At 47.6% G+C, this 21,657-nt stretch overlaps 4 protein-coding genes across 4 annotated transcripts; 2 read left to right on the top strand and 2 right to left on the bottom strand.

Annotated features, from left to right (window-relative positions):
- Nucleotides 1–80: 80 nt before the first annotated feature.
- Nucleotides 81–1,658, top strand: LOC6612678. The gene is made up of 2 exons (XM_002037145.2): nucleotides 81–678; nucleotides 964–1,658. The coding sequence occupies exons 1-2, from the start codon at nucleotides 227–229 to the stop codon at nucleotides 1,640–1,642; spliced, it is 1,131 nt and encodes a 376-aa protein (XP_002037181.1). The 5' UTR covers nucleotides 81–226; the 3' UTR covers nucleotides 1,643–1,658.
- On the bottom strand, nucleotides 1,629–4,425 carry LOC6612677 (bromodomain-containing protein 8). The gene has a single exon (XM_002037144.2). It carries the CDS (start codon nucleotides 4,340–4,342, stop codon nucleotides 1,718–1,720), a length of 2,625 nt encoding a protein of 874 aa, XP_002037180.1. The 5' UTR covers nucleotides 4,343–4,425; the 3' UTR covers nucleotides 1,629–1,717.
- Nucleotides 4,426–4,488: 63 nt separating this feature from the next.
- Nucleotides 4,489–5,720, top strand: LOC6612676 (CDGSH iron-sulfur domain-containing protein 2 homolog). Its single transcript, XM_002037143.2, has 3 exons — nucleotides 4,489–4,668; nucleotides 5,144–5,367; nucleotides 5,439–5,720. The coding sequence occupies exons 1-3, from the start codon at nucleotides 4,572–4,574 to the stop codon at nucleotides 5,517–5,519; spliced, it is 402 nt and encodes a 133-aa protein (XP_002037179.1). The 5' UTR covers nucleotides 4,489–4,571; the 3' UTR covers nucleotides 5,520–5,720.
- Nucleotides 5,721–6,050: 330 nt separating this feature from the next.
- On the bottom strand, nucleotides 6,051–7,739 carry LOC6612675 (elongation factor 1-gamma). Its single transcript, XM_032720640.1, has 4 exons — nucleotides 7,722–7,739; nucleotides 7,614–7,652; nucleotides 7,343–7,492; nucleotides 6,051–7,279 (listed from the first exon to the last, which is right to left on the bottom strand). Exons 2-4 carry the CDS (start codon nucleotides 7,623–7,625, stop codon nucleotides 6,155–6,157), a joined length of 1,287 nt encoding a protein of 428 aa, XP_032576531.1. The 5' UTR covers nucleotides 7,626–7,652; nucleotides 7,722–7,739; the 3' UTR covers nucleotides 6,051–6,154.
- Between the last annotated feature and the right edge of the window lie 13,918 nt (nucleotides 7,740–21,657).

Raw genomic sequence — 21,657 nt, 5'->3', positions numbered from 1 at the left:
CAGTTCGTTTTCAGCTCCCACTTTGCTATTTGCTATTAACACGCTTTTGAGCCATTTATGCCGGTATACTTGGCTCGCTGCTGTTGGCCAACTAGCAACGAGCTACCAACTGCAAACGAGCCACTACCGCATTTCCCCCAGCCGAGCCAGCTTCAATTTTCGATAGCCCCTTGAGGCGAGCAGTTCGGCGCAGAGTGGTGGTCAGCTTGAGTTACTGGATGCGAACATGTTGTGGATAATGGGGCTAGTTGTGGCCGCCGTGCGGTTCAATGGCCAGCCGAGTGCTGCGGCAAATGTCACGGTGATCGAAGACATTAGGAGCGCCTTCAGAGGCGTCACCAACGACTCGGAGCTGCTGAATCACATAATACCGGAAATGTACGGGGCGAGCATGCGCACTGCGAATCCCTCCTTTGTCTTCAAGATGCCCAGCAAATCGATCGGCGGTGGCGACGACTACGAACTGCTAACAATGCAGCGATCCGATTTCGCGGAACCAATCTTCCCCAATATCAGCCAGTCGGCCACGGCCATCGATTCACCCAGCACCATTCCGCCGGAAACGAGTGTGAAGACCAGTCTCATGGTATCTCCGCAGCAGGATTGGCAGCAGATGGGTCTGGAGGGCTGGACGGGGGAGCTGAAGCCACCAGTTCCCTCGCTGGAGCAGGATCACAGGTGAGTGGGATTTCCTTAGAACCTATATAATGCGATTGGGTATAGAACAAGTTACTGGCCAAAAGTTACTTACAAAATATATGACTTTTTGTTCTGATTCATTAACTTAGATGGAAGTTGTGGCTGCTTTGTTTAATTAAAGATAAACAGCTGCTGTACTCTCATTAAAATTGTACTTTAAATTATTGTTTTGCTTGTAAAATGTGCTAGTTACCTAAACGTTTCAACCCATCTACTAATCCATCGCAAAACAAATTAATGTTTACGCCCCAAGTCGATTTACAGGGACACTCGACCGCCGATCAGCTGGCAGAACTCGTATCCCCACGACGAGATTCGTCTGGAGTTCCAGAACCACCATTTCGATGGCCGGGTGACGGACATACGCGTGATAACACCAACAACTAGTAAGCCAGCGGATACGGAAGGGATGGAGGACCTGATGAACGCTCAGAATGTGTACATAGCGCGGGTAAACGATCCATTCGGTTACTCCATGAAGTGGAGCTTCACCAACGACAGCAGCCGGGGCAAGGAGCTCCTGCCGGAGGGAGATCGTGGAAAGAGGGACGTTGCTCGGCTGTACTCCATGATCAAGTGCTCCACGGGCTGTGATCCACTGATCTACAAGGGCTACGGCTGCTACTGCGGATTCGGTGGCCACGGAGTGCCCGCCGATGGCATCGATCGCTGTTGTCGCGTGCACGACAAGTGCTACGGCCAGAGCAACTGCATCTCCTATCTGGAATACTTTGTGCCCTACGTTTGGAAGTGCTACCGCGGCAAGCCGCTGTGCGCCGTCGACCATGGCGAGTTCGGTGGCCCCGACTCCTGTGCCGCTCGCCTCTGCCAATGCGATCTGCGGCTTTCCAGGTGCCTCAAGAGGTACTACTGCCCACACCGGCGCTCTATTTGCCACTCGTCCAGATCTCGACGCTTACAGAACCTCATATTCTTCGATTGATGTTTATTGTTAATGGTAGCATGTAAGTTCCAAAATGAAATGTAGAAATGAATACGTGTGAAAGGTAGGGTAAGCCTAGTGATGCCTTTGGCTCTTTCGGAAGCCGCTCCTGGCCTTGCTTCCACTCGATTTATCCGCTCGCGAGCTTCCCGGATTGCTCACCGGCGTGGCCGTGATCCCTGCCTGCGCGTCCGGCAATTGGGAGAACTCCTTGGTCGCCTGACAGTCCTGCACGAACAAACGCGCCGTCTTGTGCTGAGTCGTGTGTGGTTTGTAGGCCACCAAAACGTTGTGGGCCATGAGCAGGACATCCCGGTGCAGCTCGCTCAGGCTGCGAATAAATCCCGAGTCGATGTTCCGCTTGATGGTGGGGAAATCCATGGGGCGCAGGCACAGATCCGCATGTCGCTGCGCGTGCTCGTCGTGGAAGGGACGCTTAAAGGGCGCCGCATGCTTGCTGTCCAGCAACATGGCATAAATGGACAGGAAGAGCTTCTTGGAGGCGGCTCGCGTTTCTCTCCGATCGTCGGTGTGCTCGCTGGAGGCGGGTGAGTTGGGTATGCTGTCGATTACGGGCGTGGATGAGCATCGGCGACGCGTGGACCTAGCAGTGGAGTGATCGCTGGCTGTAGTGGCGTCATCGTCCACCATTGGACTTTCGGACCGATCCCGATGTGGCAGTTTTCGTAGCAAAGGCGTTCGAGCTGGCGCCGACGGTGGCTGAGGTGTGCCACTCAGCTCCAGCTCCGATTTGGAGTCATCCAGAGCCAGCTTCAATGGCGGTGGCTTTGCTTTTGCACTCCTGGGATGGTCATCGTGCTTGCTACTGTCCGTCAACGAGGACGACTCCTCGTCTGTGTCGTGCAGATCCACAGGAACCGGAGCGGATTGAGTGGTCGTCTTTTCTTCCGTTGTTACTGGCTTTCCCGTCGTGTCCTTGCCTGATTTGCTTTGTGCTTCCGTAGTGGATTGGTGATCTATAGGTTCCGGCTCGTCCGTGCTTCCTCCTGCTTTATTTTGTCCTTGGGAGCTACTTTCCTGTTCGGATTTGTCTTCCGTGGCCTCCTCCTTTTTCGAAAGGGAATCTGTGGCCCCATCCTCCTCCATTTTCGTAGGTGGCGAACCTGCAGTATCCTCACTTGAAGTGCTGATAATAGTTATGGTCTCACCAATCTCCTCCACCGCCACCTCGCTGGCCAACGGCTCGGACTCTGCGTCCTCGGTGCCCCTAGTAGATTCACCACCGGACTGACCGCGATCCTTACTCTCCTGGGAGGCCACCGCAGCCAAGGGTATATTATCGTTGGAGTCATCGCTGGATCCAATTACTAGCTCCACAGATTTCGGTTTATCACTGGCTGGGGAACTTTTACTTTGCTCCCTCTTCAAAGCGTCCAGTTTGTCCTCAAAGTCAATGACTTCGGCTTTATCGATCGATGGCGAGGCTACGACGTCGTCCACATTTTTCAGAATCTCATCGTCAATGACACTGGCCATATCAATGTCGATGTCATCTATTATTTGGTCAAAGTTTTTGAAGACCTCCAGCAGCTGCGCTTCGTTGGGATCGGCCTCGTCGGAGTCTGCTGTGCCAGCGGCAGACGAAGTGGCTTCGTCTACACCCTTCTCCTGATTTCCTGACTCCTCTGCCTTCACCAAGCTTCCACCCTCGTTCGTCTTTGCCGCAGCCTTGTTCTTTTCCAGCAGCATGGAGAGCGTAGGTGCCGCCTGCGAGGGACTTCGTTCGAGAGTTGGCGTTGTAGAAGCGATTGCCTCACTGACCGGAGGTCCGCTAATAGGTCGGGATATGAGTACCGCATCCGTGGGGCTCTTCATTGTGATGGCTGGCTGATTGGCAATAGCCGAGCTGGCACCGCTGGTCAGCAGCGAAGTAATGGTTGGCGCCGTTGCCCTGGCCACGCTGCCAGTTACTCCGGCGGCCAGTGCAGCTCCTCCTGGGGTGGGCGTTGCAGGCGCATTGCCTGTGGGCGATTTCAGGAGAGATGTGAGTAGAGGCGAAGGACCCGTCTGCTGTTTGCCATTGCCACCGGTGTTAATGTCCTCCACGTCCATATCGACGGAGGTCGTGTCGGCGGCTTGGTTGGAACGCTTGACGGCTGGACCGCTGTTTCGCCAGTTGCTGGCCAGGTCCTTCTTGCGCTGCTCGCGCTCCCGCATGCGATTCTCCAGCTTCATCTCATCGACGCGGCGCATCTCCTGCTCCTTCTCGATCTCCAGCCACATGTCCTGCAGCTCCTGCTCGGTCACCGCGTCCGATTGCAGCGACTCAATTTCCCGCTGGATGCGTCGGTAAGTCTCCTGATCCTGACGCATCTGAGCCTTGATCTCCGCCTGCCGCTCCTCCGTGAGCCGGCGGAGCAGCAATTCTGTGGGCGTCTCCACGGTGGCCGGTGAGGAGACGCCGGCACTGCTTTCGCTGCTGCGCTTTTTACGCTTGGTGGCCTCCACGCTTTCCAGCAGATTGCCGTACTGCACGGCACAGTTCTTCTGCGAGAACCAGTCCGCCGGTCGGTTGCTGCTGCCATTGCCGCAGATCGTCTTCAGCGTGCGGCTCACCGTGATCCAATTCTGGTCGCCGCTGCAGGAGACCGCCGACGCCAGGATGAGCTGCTCCCGCTTGGACCACGTGTCCAGTGGGATGCGGCTCAATTGCAGGCGCTCTTGTACCCCGGCAGACATTCTGAACTGCAATTTATTGATTTCAATCAATAATTCGTAAACAAAACAGAATGCTATCGATGACTACACAAAAATCTGTAATACTGCCTTTCGTCGAAAATGCAGTGTGGCCGTAGCGCACCGATATCGAAAGGCTGGCTTATCGATTTCTGGGCACCGCTAACCGATAGCAACACAAAAACAAGTTTTCCGAATTTCATAGCCAGTTAAGTAAAACAGGCATTTCGAAATGGAGCCCATATCACATCTGGTGAAGTCCTCGCTGCCCAATTACTTGTCAAGTCTGCCGGTTCCCGACAGCATTGGCGGCTGGTTTAAGCTCTCCTGTAAGTTTGGGCAATAAGCGTGTTTGTGCCCATTGGAATTTGATTTGCCTTCAAAGGGCGCCCCACATAAGCCCAAATCCACGATAATGACGCAGCATCTAGGGGGCCAACTAAAGGGGCTACTAGGTGCAAATGTGGCGTGATATTGCGGAGTAACTAACGGTAATCAGAAGTGCAATGTGTGCACTTCCAGGCAAAAAAGTTGAAGTGATCCGGCAGCGATTATGCAACAACTGCTGAGCTCGCCAAGAAATTGGAGCAAGTTTATCTCGCAGATAGGCAACTCGATAGACTCATAATACAGGCATACCAACATGGGTATATCTATAAGCATATATGCGCATATCTTGGTGCGTTTATAACCCAATATGTGTGTAGGGAACGACCTTGTGCCGGTTACGGCTGATCGCCCAAAATATCTAGTTCTAAAGCTTAAAATACACTGCATTCCGTATTAACCTGGTTTCGTTTGCAGTCAAGGATTGGCTGGCCCTGATCCCACCCACCGTGGTGGTGGCCGGAATCGGCTACACCGCCTACCTGGCCTACTGTCCGGCGGCACGGGCCAGCTGCTCGGCGAAAATCAGCGGACGCTGCAACAACCAGATCCGCAAGAACGAGCCCAAGGTGGTGGACATGATCGACGTGGAGGACATTGCAGAGAAGGCGGCCTTCTGTCGCTGCTGGAAGACTAAGAACGTGAGTGCATTTCAACGAGCTTATGCCGAACTATCTGTTCACAATCCTAAACCGATATCCTCTATTCGCAGTGGCCCTACTGCGATGGCAGCCATGGCGAGCACAACAAGCAGACTGGAGACAACGTCGGACCAATTGTCATCAAGAAGTAGATTGCGGCGGTGCATCGGTACACAAAAGTCTAGCATTTCCTCGTTCGAATTCCCGCTGAGCTGCAGTTCGCTTTTAAAACCAATAGTACTTTGAAGTACTTCTACGCTGTCAGAACCCTTGTAATTGTAAGCAATAATTGATGATATTGATGGATTAAGTTAAAAGGAGCCAATAAAATTGCCCAAACAAATTTAAATCTATATGCTCAATTCAGCATTACTAATTACTAATAAATGCCCGACCTAACCTTTAACAACAAAATAAACCACACACACACACACACTTGAGAGAAAACCGTGCTGTTATTAATAGAAAACCTTTTATTTTTTATAAATATTTTCTGGCTGCAGGCGGCTGTTCCGTTGACAATATCATGATGTACTATGCTTAGGCGGTTACAAACAAATTCTCCAGTACAAAAAGCAGGAGGCGAGACACACGATTCCGCCAAACGTGGGAGGCGGCACGGCAGATATTGGATATCTTTAGGGTACTTATCAGTTGGAACTTAAGAAATGGGCATAGTGCTCTTCCTGCATTTTAAATCTCAAACTTTATTGTTACTGCTGCTGTTTTTGTTGTTGGTCTAAATGAGGACTGCTGCTTTGAGCGGAGCTGGGCTGGGCAGAAATGATTATTTGAAGATCTTGCCCTGGTTGAACTTGCGACCGTCCTTGTCGGTGCCGGACCAGGAGAAGTACTGGGTAACCAGCTTCTTGGTCTCCTCGCTCTTGGCGTCGAGCTTCTTCCAGTCGTACACCTCGTAGTCAATCTGCCAGTCGGGGGAGAGGGTGAAGGCCAGATCCTGTCCGCGCCACACCCAGATGCCGGAGATGGTGCTGTTGCCGTCCTCGCCGAACAGGCAAACGGAGGCGAAGGCCGCCTTGCGCATCTTGTCCAGACGCTGGAACATGCCGGTGATGAGATTGCACGACATGAACACCTTGGACAGCTCCTCGTTGTACTTGTACTCGCCGATCCAGATCGAGTAGTTCTCGGCATCGAACTTCTCGAAGAAGTAGGGAATGGACTTGGCCTCGTCCTCGTTGGAGTACACGCGCTTGAAGTCATCGAAGTTGAAGGTGCCCTTGGGCAGCGCATCGAAGGGGTCCTTGGACTTGGGCTCGGCGGCCAGGGCCTCATCGGCGGCGTCCAGCTCCTCTTCGGGCTCGGCAGCCTTCTTGGGCGCCTCCTTCTTTTCCTTGGGCTTCTTCTCCTGCTTCTGCTGCTGCTGGGGCTTGGCGGCTCCGGTCTTGGCCTGGAACTCGGCGTACTTCTTGGGGTCAAAGACCAGGGCCTTCTCGCACAGCTTGTAGTCCTTGACGACGGCCTGGACCTGCTTCTGGTTGAGGATGGTGACGAACCAGCGGTTCACGTTGCCGAAGGCACTGCGTACACTGGGCTCCAGGACGTACTCGTACAGGTGGAGCAGGCTGCTGAAGACCACAATGTCGGCCAATGTGATTCTCTCGCCGGCCAGGAAGGTGGCGTCCTGCAGCTTCTGGTTGAGCTGCTGCAGCACAGCCTCGGCCTCCTGCTTGGCAGTGGTATTCTTCTGCTGCGGCAGGATGCCCAGCAGGGGGAAGACCCAGGCACAGGAGGCAGGCACAATCTCGTTGTCGGCGAAGGAGATCCACTGCTGGACCTGGGCCTGCACGAAGGGGCACTTTCCGCCGCGCAGCTGCTCGTTGGCCAGCAGATAGGCGATGGCATTGGACTCGCTCAAGTACTGTCCTTCGGCGGTCTCAAAGGCGGGCACCTACGGGCACATATCGTGTTGATGACCTGGCACTAGCCACACCCACAAAAAGAGCAGACTCACCTTGCCACTGGGGAACTTCTTTAGGAACTCAGCCGACTTGTTGGTCTCGCCGAACTTGAAGTTGTCGGCCACTTTCACCTGGGCTCCGGAGTACTGGGCCGCGATGAGCGCTTTGTAGGCCCGGAAGTTCTCGGGGTAAGTGTACAGAGTCTGCAAATATGGGTGGATTAGTTGTGATATCGTGGCACCTAACCGGCATCTGGAAATTCGCAAATTCACATGGCCCGAGGCCACGGATTTGCAAATCCTCACTGCCCTTGAGCGTACGTACTCCTTTCACCATGGTGGATTCGCCGTTTAAATCGTCTGCCTGCAAATACAGTATTGAATACGATATAGTGCCAAATTCAGCGAAAAAACGCGGAGCACACGCACTCACCGGAAACGAAGAAGAGAAGGGACGGAAACAGGGCTGCAGAAGTCATCAATGTTACGGCGGTATATCGATATTTTCCAGGCCATTTTAGTCATCGATATTCGTCCTCGATGTGAAATTATAGCTAAAAACTTAAACCATTATTGTTTTTGGTATATTTATCACATTTCAGTTTGTAAATAAAGACCAATAAATGTGGGTTCCATAACAGCGTGCTGTTAAGCGCAAAGCGTTCCACCACTAACTGATCGTTAGTAGCAAAGATATTATTTCAAATCAGGGGCGTTTATTCGTAAACGACCGTTATTTTCTTGAATTTGAAGTGTTCCCCTATAAAATGCGATTTCGTTTTATATTTACATTTAGCTTACTTTTTAGTATGGCCTGATATTTCATAATTTGAATTTCTGTTATTTACCGATCGTCAGACACTGTGTTGTAAAGCAAAAACATAATCTTTGCAGTCGAATAGCAGTCTAATCGATGTTAACAGCAGCGAACTATGTTAAGATGGTGATTCAAATTTTAGGAACAGATTTTTGTTTTAATATAAAAATGTTTTATTATTTGGTAAATAATAACAACTCTGCTAAGATATTACAACGTCAAACAAAACAGTATTTTCTTCCGTTGTTCAGATCAATGATCTGAATATTGAACATTTTATTTCTCAAATCAAATATTTCCCGTCTTCATAAATTAAGAAGCCAAAGACGACGCATTGCTTAATGAAAACCATTACAGGTACTTTATTTAGATACTACAAACATGATAACTACGTTCCCCCCACCACTGGAGAATGCATCAGCATCGAATCGATCGAGGGCCTTCCTTCTCGACAGCATCCTCTTTTTTTCCGAACGGAAATGCCGCGCATTGGGACGGACTGAGTTTGTGTCTGGGGGTTCGGGGCAAACATTTTTCCAGCTGCCGCCGTCGTAGAGTTCAAGTTCTGCATTGCTCTAATCGCTGCATTGTCATCTTCTCCAGCTCCAGCTTCTACTCTGGCTGCAACTCCAGCTACAGCTGCAGCCCCTTTTCCCAATCACCGCTTGGCGAAGTGCAGGTTTTCGCTGCTTGTGCTTGTTCTAAGCCGATGTTGCAGTTGATGCAGTTGTTGCTGCATCTGGTGGTGGTTGAGCCGTGGGTTGGTATGAGTTGCTGTTGCCGCGCTTGTGGGAACGAGCACACATAGCAGGAAAACTATTTTCAAATTGGAAAGGTTTTGCACTTCTCCAACGCGCCGCGTTCGCCGACGACAACCTCTTTCTCGTTAGTTTGTTATTTTAACTATTATATCAATTAGTTGCGGCGTTTGACGGCTTCTTGTTGCTGCTGCTGCTGTTCCTGATTGCTATTGCTGCTGCGGCTGCTTCGACCGGGAGGAAGTGGAAATCCAGTGCAGGGAAAGCCAGCTGCCGCGGCCGTTGCAACTGAATGCGCTTCTCGACTTTGCCACCGCCGGTCGGGGTTGCAAACTCGCGGGGCCCATATTCATTTAGAAAATATGTAAATAAGCCAGCCGAGCAGCCGAAGTGAAGTGCCCTGCTCTCTCCTCCCTCCGGTGCGTTGGCATTTAAATGAGCGTGAAGCAAATTGTGTGGGAGGAGTAGCTCCATGGCCGTGCAGCAAGTGGCCATACAGTAGCCATCTAGCCCTAGCCACGGAGCACTAACAATGACCCACGGGGTTGAAAGGTGTTCCGGCTTCATTCCTTTGGCCTGAAATTAAAATTGGAGAGCAGCGAAATGCTGTGTTAATAGCGGCAGCAGGTGTTACAGTTACACTCAAACGCCCACGCAACAGAACGCACATACATACGTACATATGTAGGTAAATGTGTATGTGTTGTCATCTTGTCGTTGGCAAAAAGGTTCACTGGAAACAACAGTGTAGCTAATCCTTTTTAAGAATTATCTATTACTTTGATAATAGGTTTTAGACACGATAGTTAATTAAGATTATTATTTTACTATTTTCTCTATTTTAAACATTCAGCAAACTTTAAACAGCAGATCATCTAATTCAATTAACATGACAATCTTAACGAAAAGGTCGTTTAACTTTGAATAGAAGTGTAACAAAAACCTGTGGATTGTAAATAGCTTGTTGTACAAATACAAGTTATTATGGATCATTAAGAAATTTGCTACTGAATAGTTTTCTGTCGGATTTCCGTAACTAAATAGCTCGAGGTTCAGTTGGGTGCCTTGAATGTTGAGCCATTTATAAGGCATATACATACATTTAAAAGGCATGTTCCAAGAGATATTTTGTTTATTTTTTTCTCACCATGTGACAAAAGGCGGGCAAAAAGCCGTTACTTACCCGCAGGCGCCACGGTAACAACACAACTGCAACAACAACCCCCGCCGAGTTTTCACACGAAAATCTATTGGTGTTGCAGTTCCAAGTTCCCAGTACCCAGTGGCCTGGGTTTCTGTCTCTGTGCTTCTGTAGGGGCCACTCGGATTCGATTTTTAATCGCGTGTCACCAGCCCATAAACTGGTGGACCGTTGACTGCCGTGGGCTTTGCTTTTCCACATTCGGCGGCTGCTTGTCAGTCCGTTTGGCAGATAAAGGACCGCAAATCGGCAAGGCTACTGCTGTTTTCCCGGACCGAGCGCATGTGCAGCATGCGGGACAGCAGGCCATTGACTCCATGTAGTGGTGCTTGGTGCTACGAATATCTTGCAACACGCCCTCATTTTTCGGGAGTTGCTGCTGCTGCGGGGCGTGTGCCACTCGATGTGGGTCACGGGTCAATCAAATATACCATACTTCTCCCATAATTAATGCGTTTGGCTAATTGGCCACTCAGCCGGAGGGGTTGGGTTGGAAAACGACTCCCGCCGATCCCCGTGAGATGGAAGCTCCGCTCTCTTCGTTGTGCTGACCCAACTTAATAGACGAGCATGAAATCTAGTCACGAACTTAATCATGAACCACCGTGCACTAGATCCATGTTCGCCGACAAAATAGAGTCAGAAAAGAGCATCCTTCCCCACATCCCCACTTTTGGGCTTCTTTCTCGCCCGGATGATGATTATTGCCCCTGCACGACTTTCTGTGGCATTTTTGTGATTGGTGATTGGGTTAGGCTTTGGTTTTTCTTTCTTTTTTGTTTTGGGTTTTCGATATTGGGCATTGGACATTGGGTTTTCCGTTTGGGGCTTAGTAGTTTGCATGTCATGTCATTGCTCTCGTGCCTGCCAACAATTGCGATCGGTTTGATCGGTTTTCATAGCTCAATTGGGTGGCCACAGTCAGCAGTTCCCCTTCCCTTTTCGGCCACCACCACCACTTTTGTTCGGATCCCCGGGTAATATGAATGAATCAAGCTCCGAGCTTCGAATTAAGGTTTATTATTTTTTGTTCGCCCGTCCGCAGTTTGCCGTTTTTTCTGCTGATTTATACAATAATATGTGGCACGCCTCCACCTCCTCCTCCCACAGCTCCCTTGCACCCACCACCATGATTCTCCTCTGACGAAAAGCCGACAGAATCAGAATCGGAATCGGAATCAGAATCGCCGTCGTCTTTGAGAATTGTTTAAGAATTGTGGCGTCGCTGCAGTTTGAATTTCTGCTGATCGGGGCACAAAGACGGAGAGCAGAGTTGAATAAAATCCGATACATATAGTGACTGATACAGGCCAGCCACCCGATTCGACGGAAATTATTTGTTTGCCAAGCTTGGGGGTGTATACAAATGCAACAACTATTAATCTGAACTATGCGACAGCGTTGTCTTCTCAGAATTCGGTATTTCAGCAATTTGTTCCGGTAGAAACCGGAGGAAAAGTCAAGTTAGGGAGGCGGAACTACAGAAGAACAGAAAAAAAAGACAGTTGCGGGGTAAATAATAGTTATGGAATATTTGAATTTGAAAACCATGGATATGCTGAGCATAATTCAAAAATAATTTATATGGAAAGAAAGGTGAAAGGTGACTGACTGAGTTTTATCAAGAATACAAATTATGTATTTGTTTTCTCTTTGCTCTTAAATGACTTTCTTGTAAGATCTGAGCAATGAGAGCACTATTATTTCGACCGCAACTGTACGCAGATCGGTGACTCAGCTGGCAACAGTTGTTGAACTTTTAACCTTTGTTGTTAGGCTAACAATTTTCCCAGTTCTTCCCAGTTGGCTACAATTAATTTTGAATTTGGGGGATCGTTGTTCTGGGCCTGTTTTGCTTGGCCCGAAAGTGGTCTAAATTAGCATTAATTTTCATTTTATTTCGGACCAGCAATCAAGTCGCTCCTCCGCTATCGCTCTTCCTTTTGGGCTCTCTTTCCCTCTCTTTGGCACTCCAACAGGTGCTCTTTTCCATCTTTTTTTTTTCGGCCGTTCCGTCTGAATGACGTTGTGTGCGTGCGAGACATTGACTAATTACCTTGCGTCTCTTTTTCTTCAAAGATCACCACCTGTTTGTCCCTTTGCTTTTCGAAGGAAGTACACGCGAAGTTTGTCAAGAAAACACGTGCTTGATGATTGAACTACCGTTATTAATGAGTGTGGATCTAGTCACAAATACTAAGAAAATCAATGTGAAACACTGGACCCCCACCCACTAAAAACAGCAGTATGAATTCCAATTCCAGCTCCAGTCCCAATTCCATTAGAATGGGATTTTTGCGTTCTCCATTTCCCTCGCCTCCTCTTTAATTTCAATTTTTAAGCGATAGTGCAAAACACAATACACGACAATGTGCTCGACCCATTTAGTTCGTTTCTGTTCTTATTTCGAATTTTTTCTTTTTAGCGTTGATAAGCGGCGTCTCTTTTCAGCTTTCTCTGCTTCTTATCAGCTCTTCACACATACACATACGTACGCAATGAATCTTTCCCAATTCCAATTAAAAATTCCACGATCTGCACGGCGGTGTGGCAACTCCGCCAAAGAATCGCTTATTGGCAGGCGCAAAAAATATAGGGAAAATTCAGCGTAAGTCTTTTTTTTGTGTTGCTCGCCCGCTTATATACATACCCGTACACTAACAAAGCGAAGCTTACACTCGCGCACAGCAAAACGGTAAAGAGCGGGAGAGAGAGCGAAAGAGAAGCAAGTTGATAGCGATAGTTGTTGTTGCTGTTGGTTTTGCTTTATTTCTCAAGTATGTCTTGCCCTCTGGTTGTTGTGTTCTTCTTCTGTCTGTTCTTTGAATTGAAGAAGTATGGCGAATTACACACAGGCACAAACATATATACATACGTACGTACGAAATACACACGCGGCGGCGTCGCTTCGTTTCGCAAATTCGTTTTTATTAAATCGCTATTGAAATTAAATCATTTCTAATTAGACGGCACATTTGAACTGTAAATGCTGCTTGCATCCGTTCGTTTTTATCGGCTAGGCAGTCTCAAATGTGTGAGCGATGGCGATGGAGATCGTACGTGTGTGTGGGTGAGCTTGACTTGTAATCAACGGCAATTTGAGTTTAGAATGGCACACACACACTCCCGCCGTACGCAGAAAACACGCGTTGAATACTTTACTTTCAGTAACTACTATTTGTTTAGGGCATTTCTTCTTTAAAACCCTTCAACTCTTTCTCGGAAGCAGCGAAAACACGGCACACCACGACGACGGCGCAGGACAAACTGAAACTGAACTGATCGCGAGTGACGCTCTTCCATTTATATACGGCTCACGATAGCAGGGTTGCCGAGCCGCTCGTTTCCTGGTTACCTTAATTGTTGTCATGTTATGGATTTAAATTCGGGGTTTCTTGAAAACGGTTAACCACGATCACTCCCTTTAACTGGTCAACGTGTCGTTGGCATATTTAATTTAAATTATTGTTTTGTTTTCGTCTACCTTGACAACCCTAGTAAGCCTGGTAATTGAACTCTACTCACATACACACATTTATTGCTGAGCGTGAATTTCTCTCCCCTTTGTATGTGTGCAATCGTGTGTGCAAATGATACAAAGCTGAATTATATATCAAAGGCAGAGAAAAATAATGATGACGCAGTGAAAAAAAAATATTAAAATAATTACAACGGCCGTCGACTCCTCTTCGCCTTCTTCTTCTCGGGGTGGTTTCTTGAAGTGTAGTAGAAAGGTTTACCCGACAAACCTTCGGATGCACCAAAACAAAAAATGCCTTATTAAGATAGTTTTCTTGATTTTACACAACATTTGTCAAAAGAATAACTTAATAATAGTATCAATAAGTACCAGAAATGCCTAAAATTTAGTATTATTACTTAGTAAATAAGTTAATAATTTTCCCAAGTGATCCACTTTTCTGTGCGTGTAGTTATCAATGTACAGACATGCGGAATTTCAGTTGTTTCCTTTTATTTCGGTGTGTCAATGGCTTGGCCAAAAACCAAGAAGGGTTGTTGTCTGTCTTAGCTTTCCTCCCCTTTCCATGCGCTTCCCTCCCTATTCATAAAGCGCTTGCGCAGCTGTTGCTCGCCCTTCTTCTGCTTGTTCTTCTTCTTGCCCATTATATACAAACATACAAACGTATGTACATATATATAGAATACCTTCTTTTTTTTGACACAGTTATCTGCTTGCTCAATGAAGTTTGCAGAACTGGCATTTCCATACGCGTATTTTCATTCATTTTCCGCTTCCTGTAATTGAAATTCGGCGACGCTGGCTAATTGCCGATTGTGTGGGCGTGGACGTAGGCGTATATCTACGTACGTACGGGTATCTGCAGGGTATTTCTTCTTGTTAGAGGGGTGGGGGGAGGGGTTACACACAGTGTAGCCCAGTTCCCATAAAACGCAAAAGGAACCCAACACTCCACTTTAGATAGTGCTAATTGGTCGGACTAGGAAGCGGGCCAAAACGGGCCACGGTAATGGTAATAGTAATGGTAATGGTCTTGGATCAGGTCATCCGCTACCGTTTGCTCGCCACCGTTCTTCCCCCAAAAACATAAACTAATCTCGGTTCATCTGACAAGCTGGAACGTCTTTATGGTCGCTGCTCTTGAATACTTTGAATGCACTGGGCGAAACCGGTTGCAAGAAGTTAGGAGGAGGCACTATGGAGGCTTAGATAGCAAGTTTTAAACGAAAAATTAGATTATGTAGGTGTTGTTAGCTATCAATGGTTCTTAGTTTATACCAAATATTTCAGTGCTCATTTCAATAGTAATACCATTATTTAGATACCTACTGTAAAATGATGATACGATCGTACTAAGAGAATGTTCCCTGTGTGGAGATCGACTCCCTCCCCCAATCTCTCGCTTGGCCCAATTAAACGCTCTGTTCTTCCCACAGTTGGTGGGTCTAACCCAGTTCAAAGCCCAGCCTTAGTGGAAGACCAGCCTGGGGCAACACCAGCTCTGTTTTGTAGATTACAAAAATCACACATGCCTGGGCTACTTGTCATTGCGAAAATTTCGAGGTGTGTAGGCAGCAGTTGCATTGACAGAGGTGTTCGAGGTGATCTCACAGGGGTTTCCCAAGGGGGGTTTTCTTCGGCTATCGACGAAGAGGTGCGGAGGAGGATTGGCTATGGCCTGACCCGGCCAATCTCCAGCTGGTGCTCGGACCCGTATCTCTCGCATTGTAAATGTCAGTGGTGTTTTTCAGCCATTGCCCAACTGCCACGGTCCATGGTCCCCATCATCCAGCCCCCATGCCCATGCCAAGCCAAACCAAAACCATTCCAATCCCATTTCTAGGCCCCATCCACATGCACATCCACATCTACGTCCACGTCCGCGTCCGACGTCCACTCACATTAAATTACATACACTCCTTTTGTTTGCAATATATTTAAATTGCTTGGCCGGCCTGTCTAAACAGTCCAAAAACAGCGAGAGGATCGCTGAAAGAAATACGAAAAATGGGGAAAATAAAAAGCATTGCCAAGAAGAAAGATCGGCCTATCCAATGGCTCAAACAAATGGCAAAGTTCAAACGAGGTTAACAGCATTTCATGCCACTTCCACTGAAGTTGAGTCTGGATGGACCATTGAGGATGGAGCAGGGAACTGGGAGCCAGCAGCTAGGAGCTGGCAGCTAGCAGCTAGGAGTCGGGAGCACCGAGCTCGGAGGATGGAGGACAGGCCACCAAAATGGATAAAAAGCTGTGCAGGCCAAAACAAAACAAACAGCACGGCCAAGAGCCATCCTAAACGACTGGCGGTGGTAACATGGCCGTGCACCAAAAAAAATGGATTACTTTTGGGCAAGAGTACTATTAAATGGTAATCATAATGATCGATAAAAATGAGCTATTTCATCGTTCCGATTATAGTGATGAGCTATTTTCTATTCTTTGATAGTTAAGCGCCTAAAAGTTACTCAAATCTTTATTTGTATCAAGAACGCAGCGAATTCAAAGTGCTTGCCTTTTTCGGAAACACATCCAATTCTATGAGTTTCTTTTTCCGTGCAGAAACGACAGCTCCAGCACATAGAGATCCAGCCCAGCTTCAGATTCAGCTATGGCCCCAGCAACTGCAAGTCCAATAAATAGACGTGAGCGCAAATCTGAAGCCTTCATATAAAACCTTTCTAACGATCGTTTACCTCTGGCTCGCTCGCAAAATGTAACAAAGGAGTTGTGCGGAAAAAAGTTGCCCAACGGGAGGAACAGGAGGCACAGGAGGCACAGGAGGCACAGGAGGCACAGGAGGAACAGGAGGAGGAGGAGGTGGCCAGTCCCGATCTTGGTCTTAGACCAAGTCCAGGCCAAGCCTTCGCCAAGCGCCCACTTCCTACTTGCTGCTGCACGCTGCCCATGCCCACCAAACCGAACCGAACTCCACTTAGAAGCTGCCTGCAACACCGAGATTTGGTTGTCGTTCGGTTCGGCTAGGTGCCCCGCTTCAATCGCCGACTACAGTGGCCATTGGCTAAGCAGAACAGCTACTGCGAGATGTACCCACATTTAGTTTCTTAAAATGAAAGGTGGATCTATAATAATGGTTTTAGGATTGAAGCTCAAATCTGATAGCATAAGTTGGCTTCTATGACTATATCGCTTAGTTCTTCTAGTTCCTCTTTAAGCAATACACCCTGTTTGTGGTAGCTGTTGACTGGAAGACTAGAAGACCAGGAGACTAGGAGGCTGGAAGCTGCGTGGCCTGCGCAGCGACGTGGTCGCCGGGATCTCCATGGGCCATTTACGTGGCCAAGGGGCCGCTTTGCTTATGTGTACGCCACTGGGGCCCCGAAAAACAGAGAGCTATACTCGAGGAGCCGCGCGGAGACCACCGCTCAGTTAACCGAAAAAAAGCCAAACAAGAAACAAAAAAAAAAAAAAACAAAAATGGGTAGTGAGCAAGCGAGCCGAAGAACAGGCGAGAGCAATAACCAGTTTTGCCTCCCAAAAAAGCCAAACAAATGAAGTCAAGTCGCGGCGGGGGAAAAACAAAACCCGGCTGAAAAGAAAGGGGAATGGGGTAAGAACGTAGCTGATGTTTACGAGTCACTGGCAGAAGAATCGGGAGTTGAGAATCGCTCGGGCAACGTGGGTCGGGCGGGGAAGACAGGGCAGCAGGTCGGGTCGGGCGCTCTTCGGGCCTTAACTTTTAACGTTAACGGCCATCATCAGATAGAGCACGGCCAGAAAAACTGAAAACTGAGCACTGGAGACTGGGTCCGAAGACCGAAGACCGAGGACTGAGGACTGGAGACTGAGAGCCCCGAAGAGTACAGAGTACAGTTCAGTTGAATTGAAGTTGTGGCAAACGGGTATTGAGGGAGTTGCAGAGCTATAGACTGGGTCTAGGCTTTTTGTTTTTGTTGCCATCGCTGTTGTAGGAGTTTTGGCTACACAGAAGTTTAGTTACATGCTCATTACATAGATACACACACACACACACACACACAGCCATGCACATGTGCACACAGCCAAACAGAGGAGATACATTGTAGACCGTATGGATACATACAATTTATGTATTGCAGATACATAGATACATAGATACTCGCCTCGGATGCTGCTCTTTCGCTATTGCCTTTCTAAACTTGGACCTTTTCCGATCTTTATCATCTCGCAGCGAAGAAATACAGCAAAGCCAAACCAAGCCAAACCAAGCCAGGCCAAAAAGCGGAACTCCCACAAAAAGCGGACCATTTCTTCTGCCAAAGATCTTTCTTCTCATGCATAAATTGCGAACGAAAGCAGCTCGTTTTTTCCCTATTTCTATTTTTTTGTGCTGTTGTTTAATCCAGACTCCTCAGCTCCTCTCGGCATCATTAGTTTTGAAATTTTTATGTATTGTGACCAGGCTCTACGGGTACGAGTATTGCATGTTGTTAGAGCCGCGATGGCCGAGGATTGGATTTGATTGTGACCGGGCCGTGGAAATGGAAGTGGAAAAGCGGAGAGATGGCGGAGAACTCCGCGCTTGAACTCCGCGCTTTTCCCCGGCTGTCACCCTGAGCGGCTCAGGTTGCCGTGTGTGGGTAATTGTAAAAACAATTTAGACGAATTTTCCAGTTCAATTGCGCTTTTAATTTAAATTGCAGACAGGCTTTGTTTTGCTTTTCTGCGCTTTGCTTATTTTTTTTTTGCTCTCCAGCTCTTTGCTGGCACAAATCAAATGTCAGTCCATTTTGGAGTTGAAAGTTCCATGCGCGAAAATTGCCAAGATGATCGTGATACCCACGATCTGGGGCCCAAATGCGATGCACAAAAGCCGTCGAAATGGTAAATGGGAAACTGAAAACTGCAAACTGCAAGCTGGCAAACTTTTGGACTGGGAATGTCAATTTGGTGGCAGTTCGATGGGAGTTAATTAACGATCGACGACCGATCGAGATGACCGTTTGTGAATGACATCTCATCGATCGACGGCTGGCTTAATTGAAGGAATTTCGAGTGCAAGACTCTGAAGTATAACATCTTACATTTCCTGGGGGTATCGAACTCAAGATGGCTACCTATCTTCTATCTTATTCAAGTTAGGTGTCTTGGGGTTGCCATTGAACTAGTTTCGCGATCATAAGAACTTTTACAGGTTATTAAAGATCTTCACAATTAACCCACATCTGTAGGCCCGTGGCCAGTTTCTTATATCTACTTTCCCAATGGAAGCCCCACCCTAATCATAAACTTAATCCTAGACTCGTAAAACAGATCGCCAGATCATAACATTTAAGATCAATATCTAGCTGATGAGCAAGTAATTCACGAAGCGATCGTTAGGAGCCCCACACACCGGAATTATATCTCAATAATAGTTTGCGCCAGTTTCTAAAATATCTTATTGATCGATCGCTCAAGTCGATCCGCGGATCATGACTCATAACTCTGCCCAACGATCGCCGGATTGATCTCCTTCGCTGCTGCTGTTGCTCCAAACATTCTCTACCGATGGCTCCGCCGTTTTCTATTTGTAGAATGTAACAATCATTGATGACTGTTTAATAGACACACATTTCGGGGCACTCGAGTTGCGTGGCCTGAGGATCGTCGAGCTCCCTGGTACTTATTGATCACTTCAGGCCTTTCACCGCTGCCAGCTGGAGCTTCAGCTGCTTCTGCAGATGATGGCGTCCGAGTTGGAGCTGGTGCGATAAAGCCAGCTGTAAGCTGAAACTGCACCCGAAACCGAGATTTAACTCGCCATTGACTCGGTTTCATGTTGTTTCCAGAACATTAGGCCTAAGAACGGCTCAAATCGCCTGCTGCTAAATTTCACTGTTTATTTCTTTTGCTCCGGCTGAAATTAAAAGACTATAAACAATCGTGAGAATGGCACTTGAACATGTTCAAAACTATAATGGCCTAAAACGAAATGTGCAAGCGAAGCCGCAACCGAAGCTCCGAACGGCAAGGGGGCAACAAAGCTACACTCGAAGAAAATATACTTTACTTCGATCCTTCTGTATTCATAGAAAAGTTCTTAAGATGAAGTACCCAATATTGCAATGTTGCTCAAGTCGATTATGTTTGATGGCTCATAAAGATGTTAATCTATACTATTTCATGGATACTTTAGATACAGATTGGTTCTCAGTGTAACCCAAAGAGCACACAAAGCCAACAAACGGAGCGAGCCATGGACAAGCGGCTAAATGAACAGACAGTCAATCAACTCTTAGTAAAAAGCAACGGCCAAGACAACTATAGCAATAGCAATAGCAACAGCCATGATGACTGGTACTGTGGAGTGTGTGGTGTGTGTTGTGCGGTGTGTTGTGAGTAGTGTGTTGTGTGTGGCATGACTGGGACTGTCGATGACGTTGGCTTCAAAGAGAAAAGCGCGGGCTCGGCTCAAGCGAAACGATCACGAGCACTGGCATTGGACTGGGAGATTGCGATTGGTGCGATCAGTGGGATGGCCAAGATCGGCTGCGTCTTGGCCACGACGATGATTAAAGCGGAGCAGAGCACTGAGAAAACTATTACGAAATGATCAAAGCAGCTAAAACAGAATCAAATCAGCCGAAGACGATGATCTTGCCAACCCCAAGCGGCGATCGCGATGGCAATGGCTGTGCGCTATTGCGATCGTATCGTATCGGATCGATCGGTTCGAGACTCGATTACAATAATTACAATCGGCTACGCGCGATTCACCAAATCACAGCAACAACCACAGTGGGACCTGCACTTCACCGATGGGCATACAGATGCATATGCTGAGATACATTAGAACGGGGCTATAAGATCTTTAAGGAGTTGTTGAGGCTCACGCCAGGCAAATTCAATAATATAACTAATATTTTATTTACATTATTAAAATATAATATAAATAAGTTTCTTTTAGGGAGGCTGCACTGTATTACGTGCATATAAACAATCTTCATAAGAAATTGAAGTCAAGAAGCAGAATTAAAACAAAACTCATCAACATCAACGGGCACTGCTGATTGTATGGGTGTGTGTGTGTATGTGCTTAGGGAGGAGGCGAGCAGAATGAAGAAGAAGGGGCAGAAGAATCAAGAGGAGAATCGAGAGGAGACGCAGATCCATATTCTAGGCTCCATTTGGCAAAGCGAATCGGGCAGAACGAGAAATTGAAAAGACAGTTACAACCTCATAATGAAGTTCGTCCTCCTCTGCATCTTTTCTTGCCCCCCATCCCCCTCCTCCCCCTTGTGTCCTCCAGCTCCGTATCTGTATCTTTCTCCCGAAGCTTGGTCTTTTCTCTTGGCGACCGAAGACTGCGAAAAAGTTTACAAAAATCCAAAGCAAAACCGCATGCTACACATAAGCACACTCGCTCACACTCGCAATTGACGCACACACAGATACATTGCACCCATACACGCGCACAAATCGTGATGTTGTTGTATATAAGGGAGCATAGCGATTTTGCTGTTGTTGTCTTTGCGAAATTGAGCGGTAAATGAGCAGCGAGAACGAGAATCCGAGAGATAGGAAATCGAAAGAGAGCGGCAAAGAGAGCGTTAATTTCTCGCATGCGATTTTCCAACGCATTCAACGGTAGCTGCGCACGCGTTAAAACGATCTTTCAGATACGTCATAAACGAAAGATGTTTATTATGAGCAAAATGTTTGGGGATGCCTTCTGTGTTGAATATTAAATGAAAGCTGGTTTTATTGAAGAGATAGATGCTTTGTAGTTCAGTTTAAGCAATGCAGCTTATAAATACAAATCAATTGGAAATCATATATTTATAAACTAGCTTAAAGAGTTTAATTGCTAACAGCGATTCTTTCTTTTGTATGGACATACCCAAATGAAGCAACCTGTCCAAATTAATGGTTTCCGCTTTGCATCTCAAAAGCGCAGCTTTGATTTTCTTCTAGCGTTGTCCAGCACTGCGAGTGCAGCAGATGCAACTTGGTGGTGCTAGGTGCTGGGATGCATTCACTTGTGGCCAAAGGCGCTGCTCACACAGATACCCACCGATGCAGTTCCCCCGCACAAGCACTGGCACTAACACACACACACCTACGTACTGGGGATCGGTGGCAAAGATGCAAGATGCACTCGCATTGCAACTGGCTTTTGGTCTATAATTC

The sequence above is a fragment of the Drosophila sechellia genome, chromosome 3R, assembly GCF_004382195.2.
Source record: "Drosophila sechellia strain sech25 chromosome 3R, ASM438219v1, whole genome shotgun sequence".
NCBI lineage: Eukaryota > Metazoa > Arthropoda > Insecta > Diptera > Drosophilidae > Drosophila > Drosophila sechellia.
The sequence above is the reverse complement of the archived record's forward strand: the minus strand, read 5'-3'. Positions and strand labels throughout refer to the sequence as shown.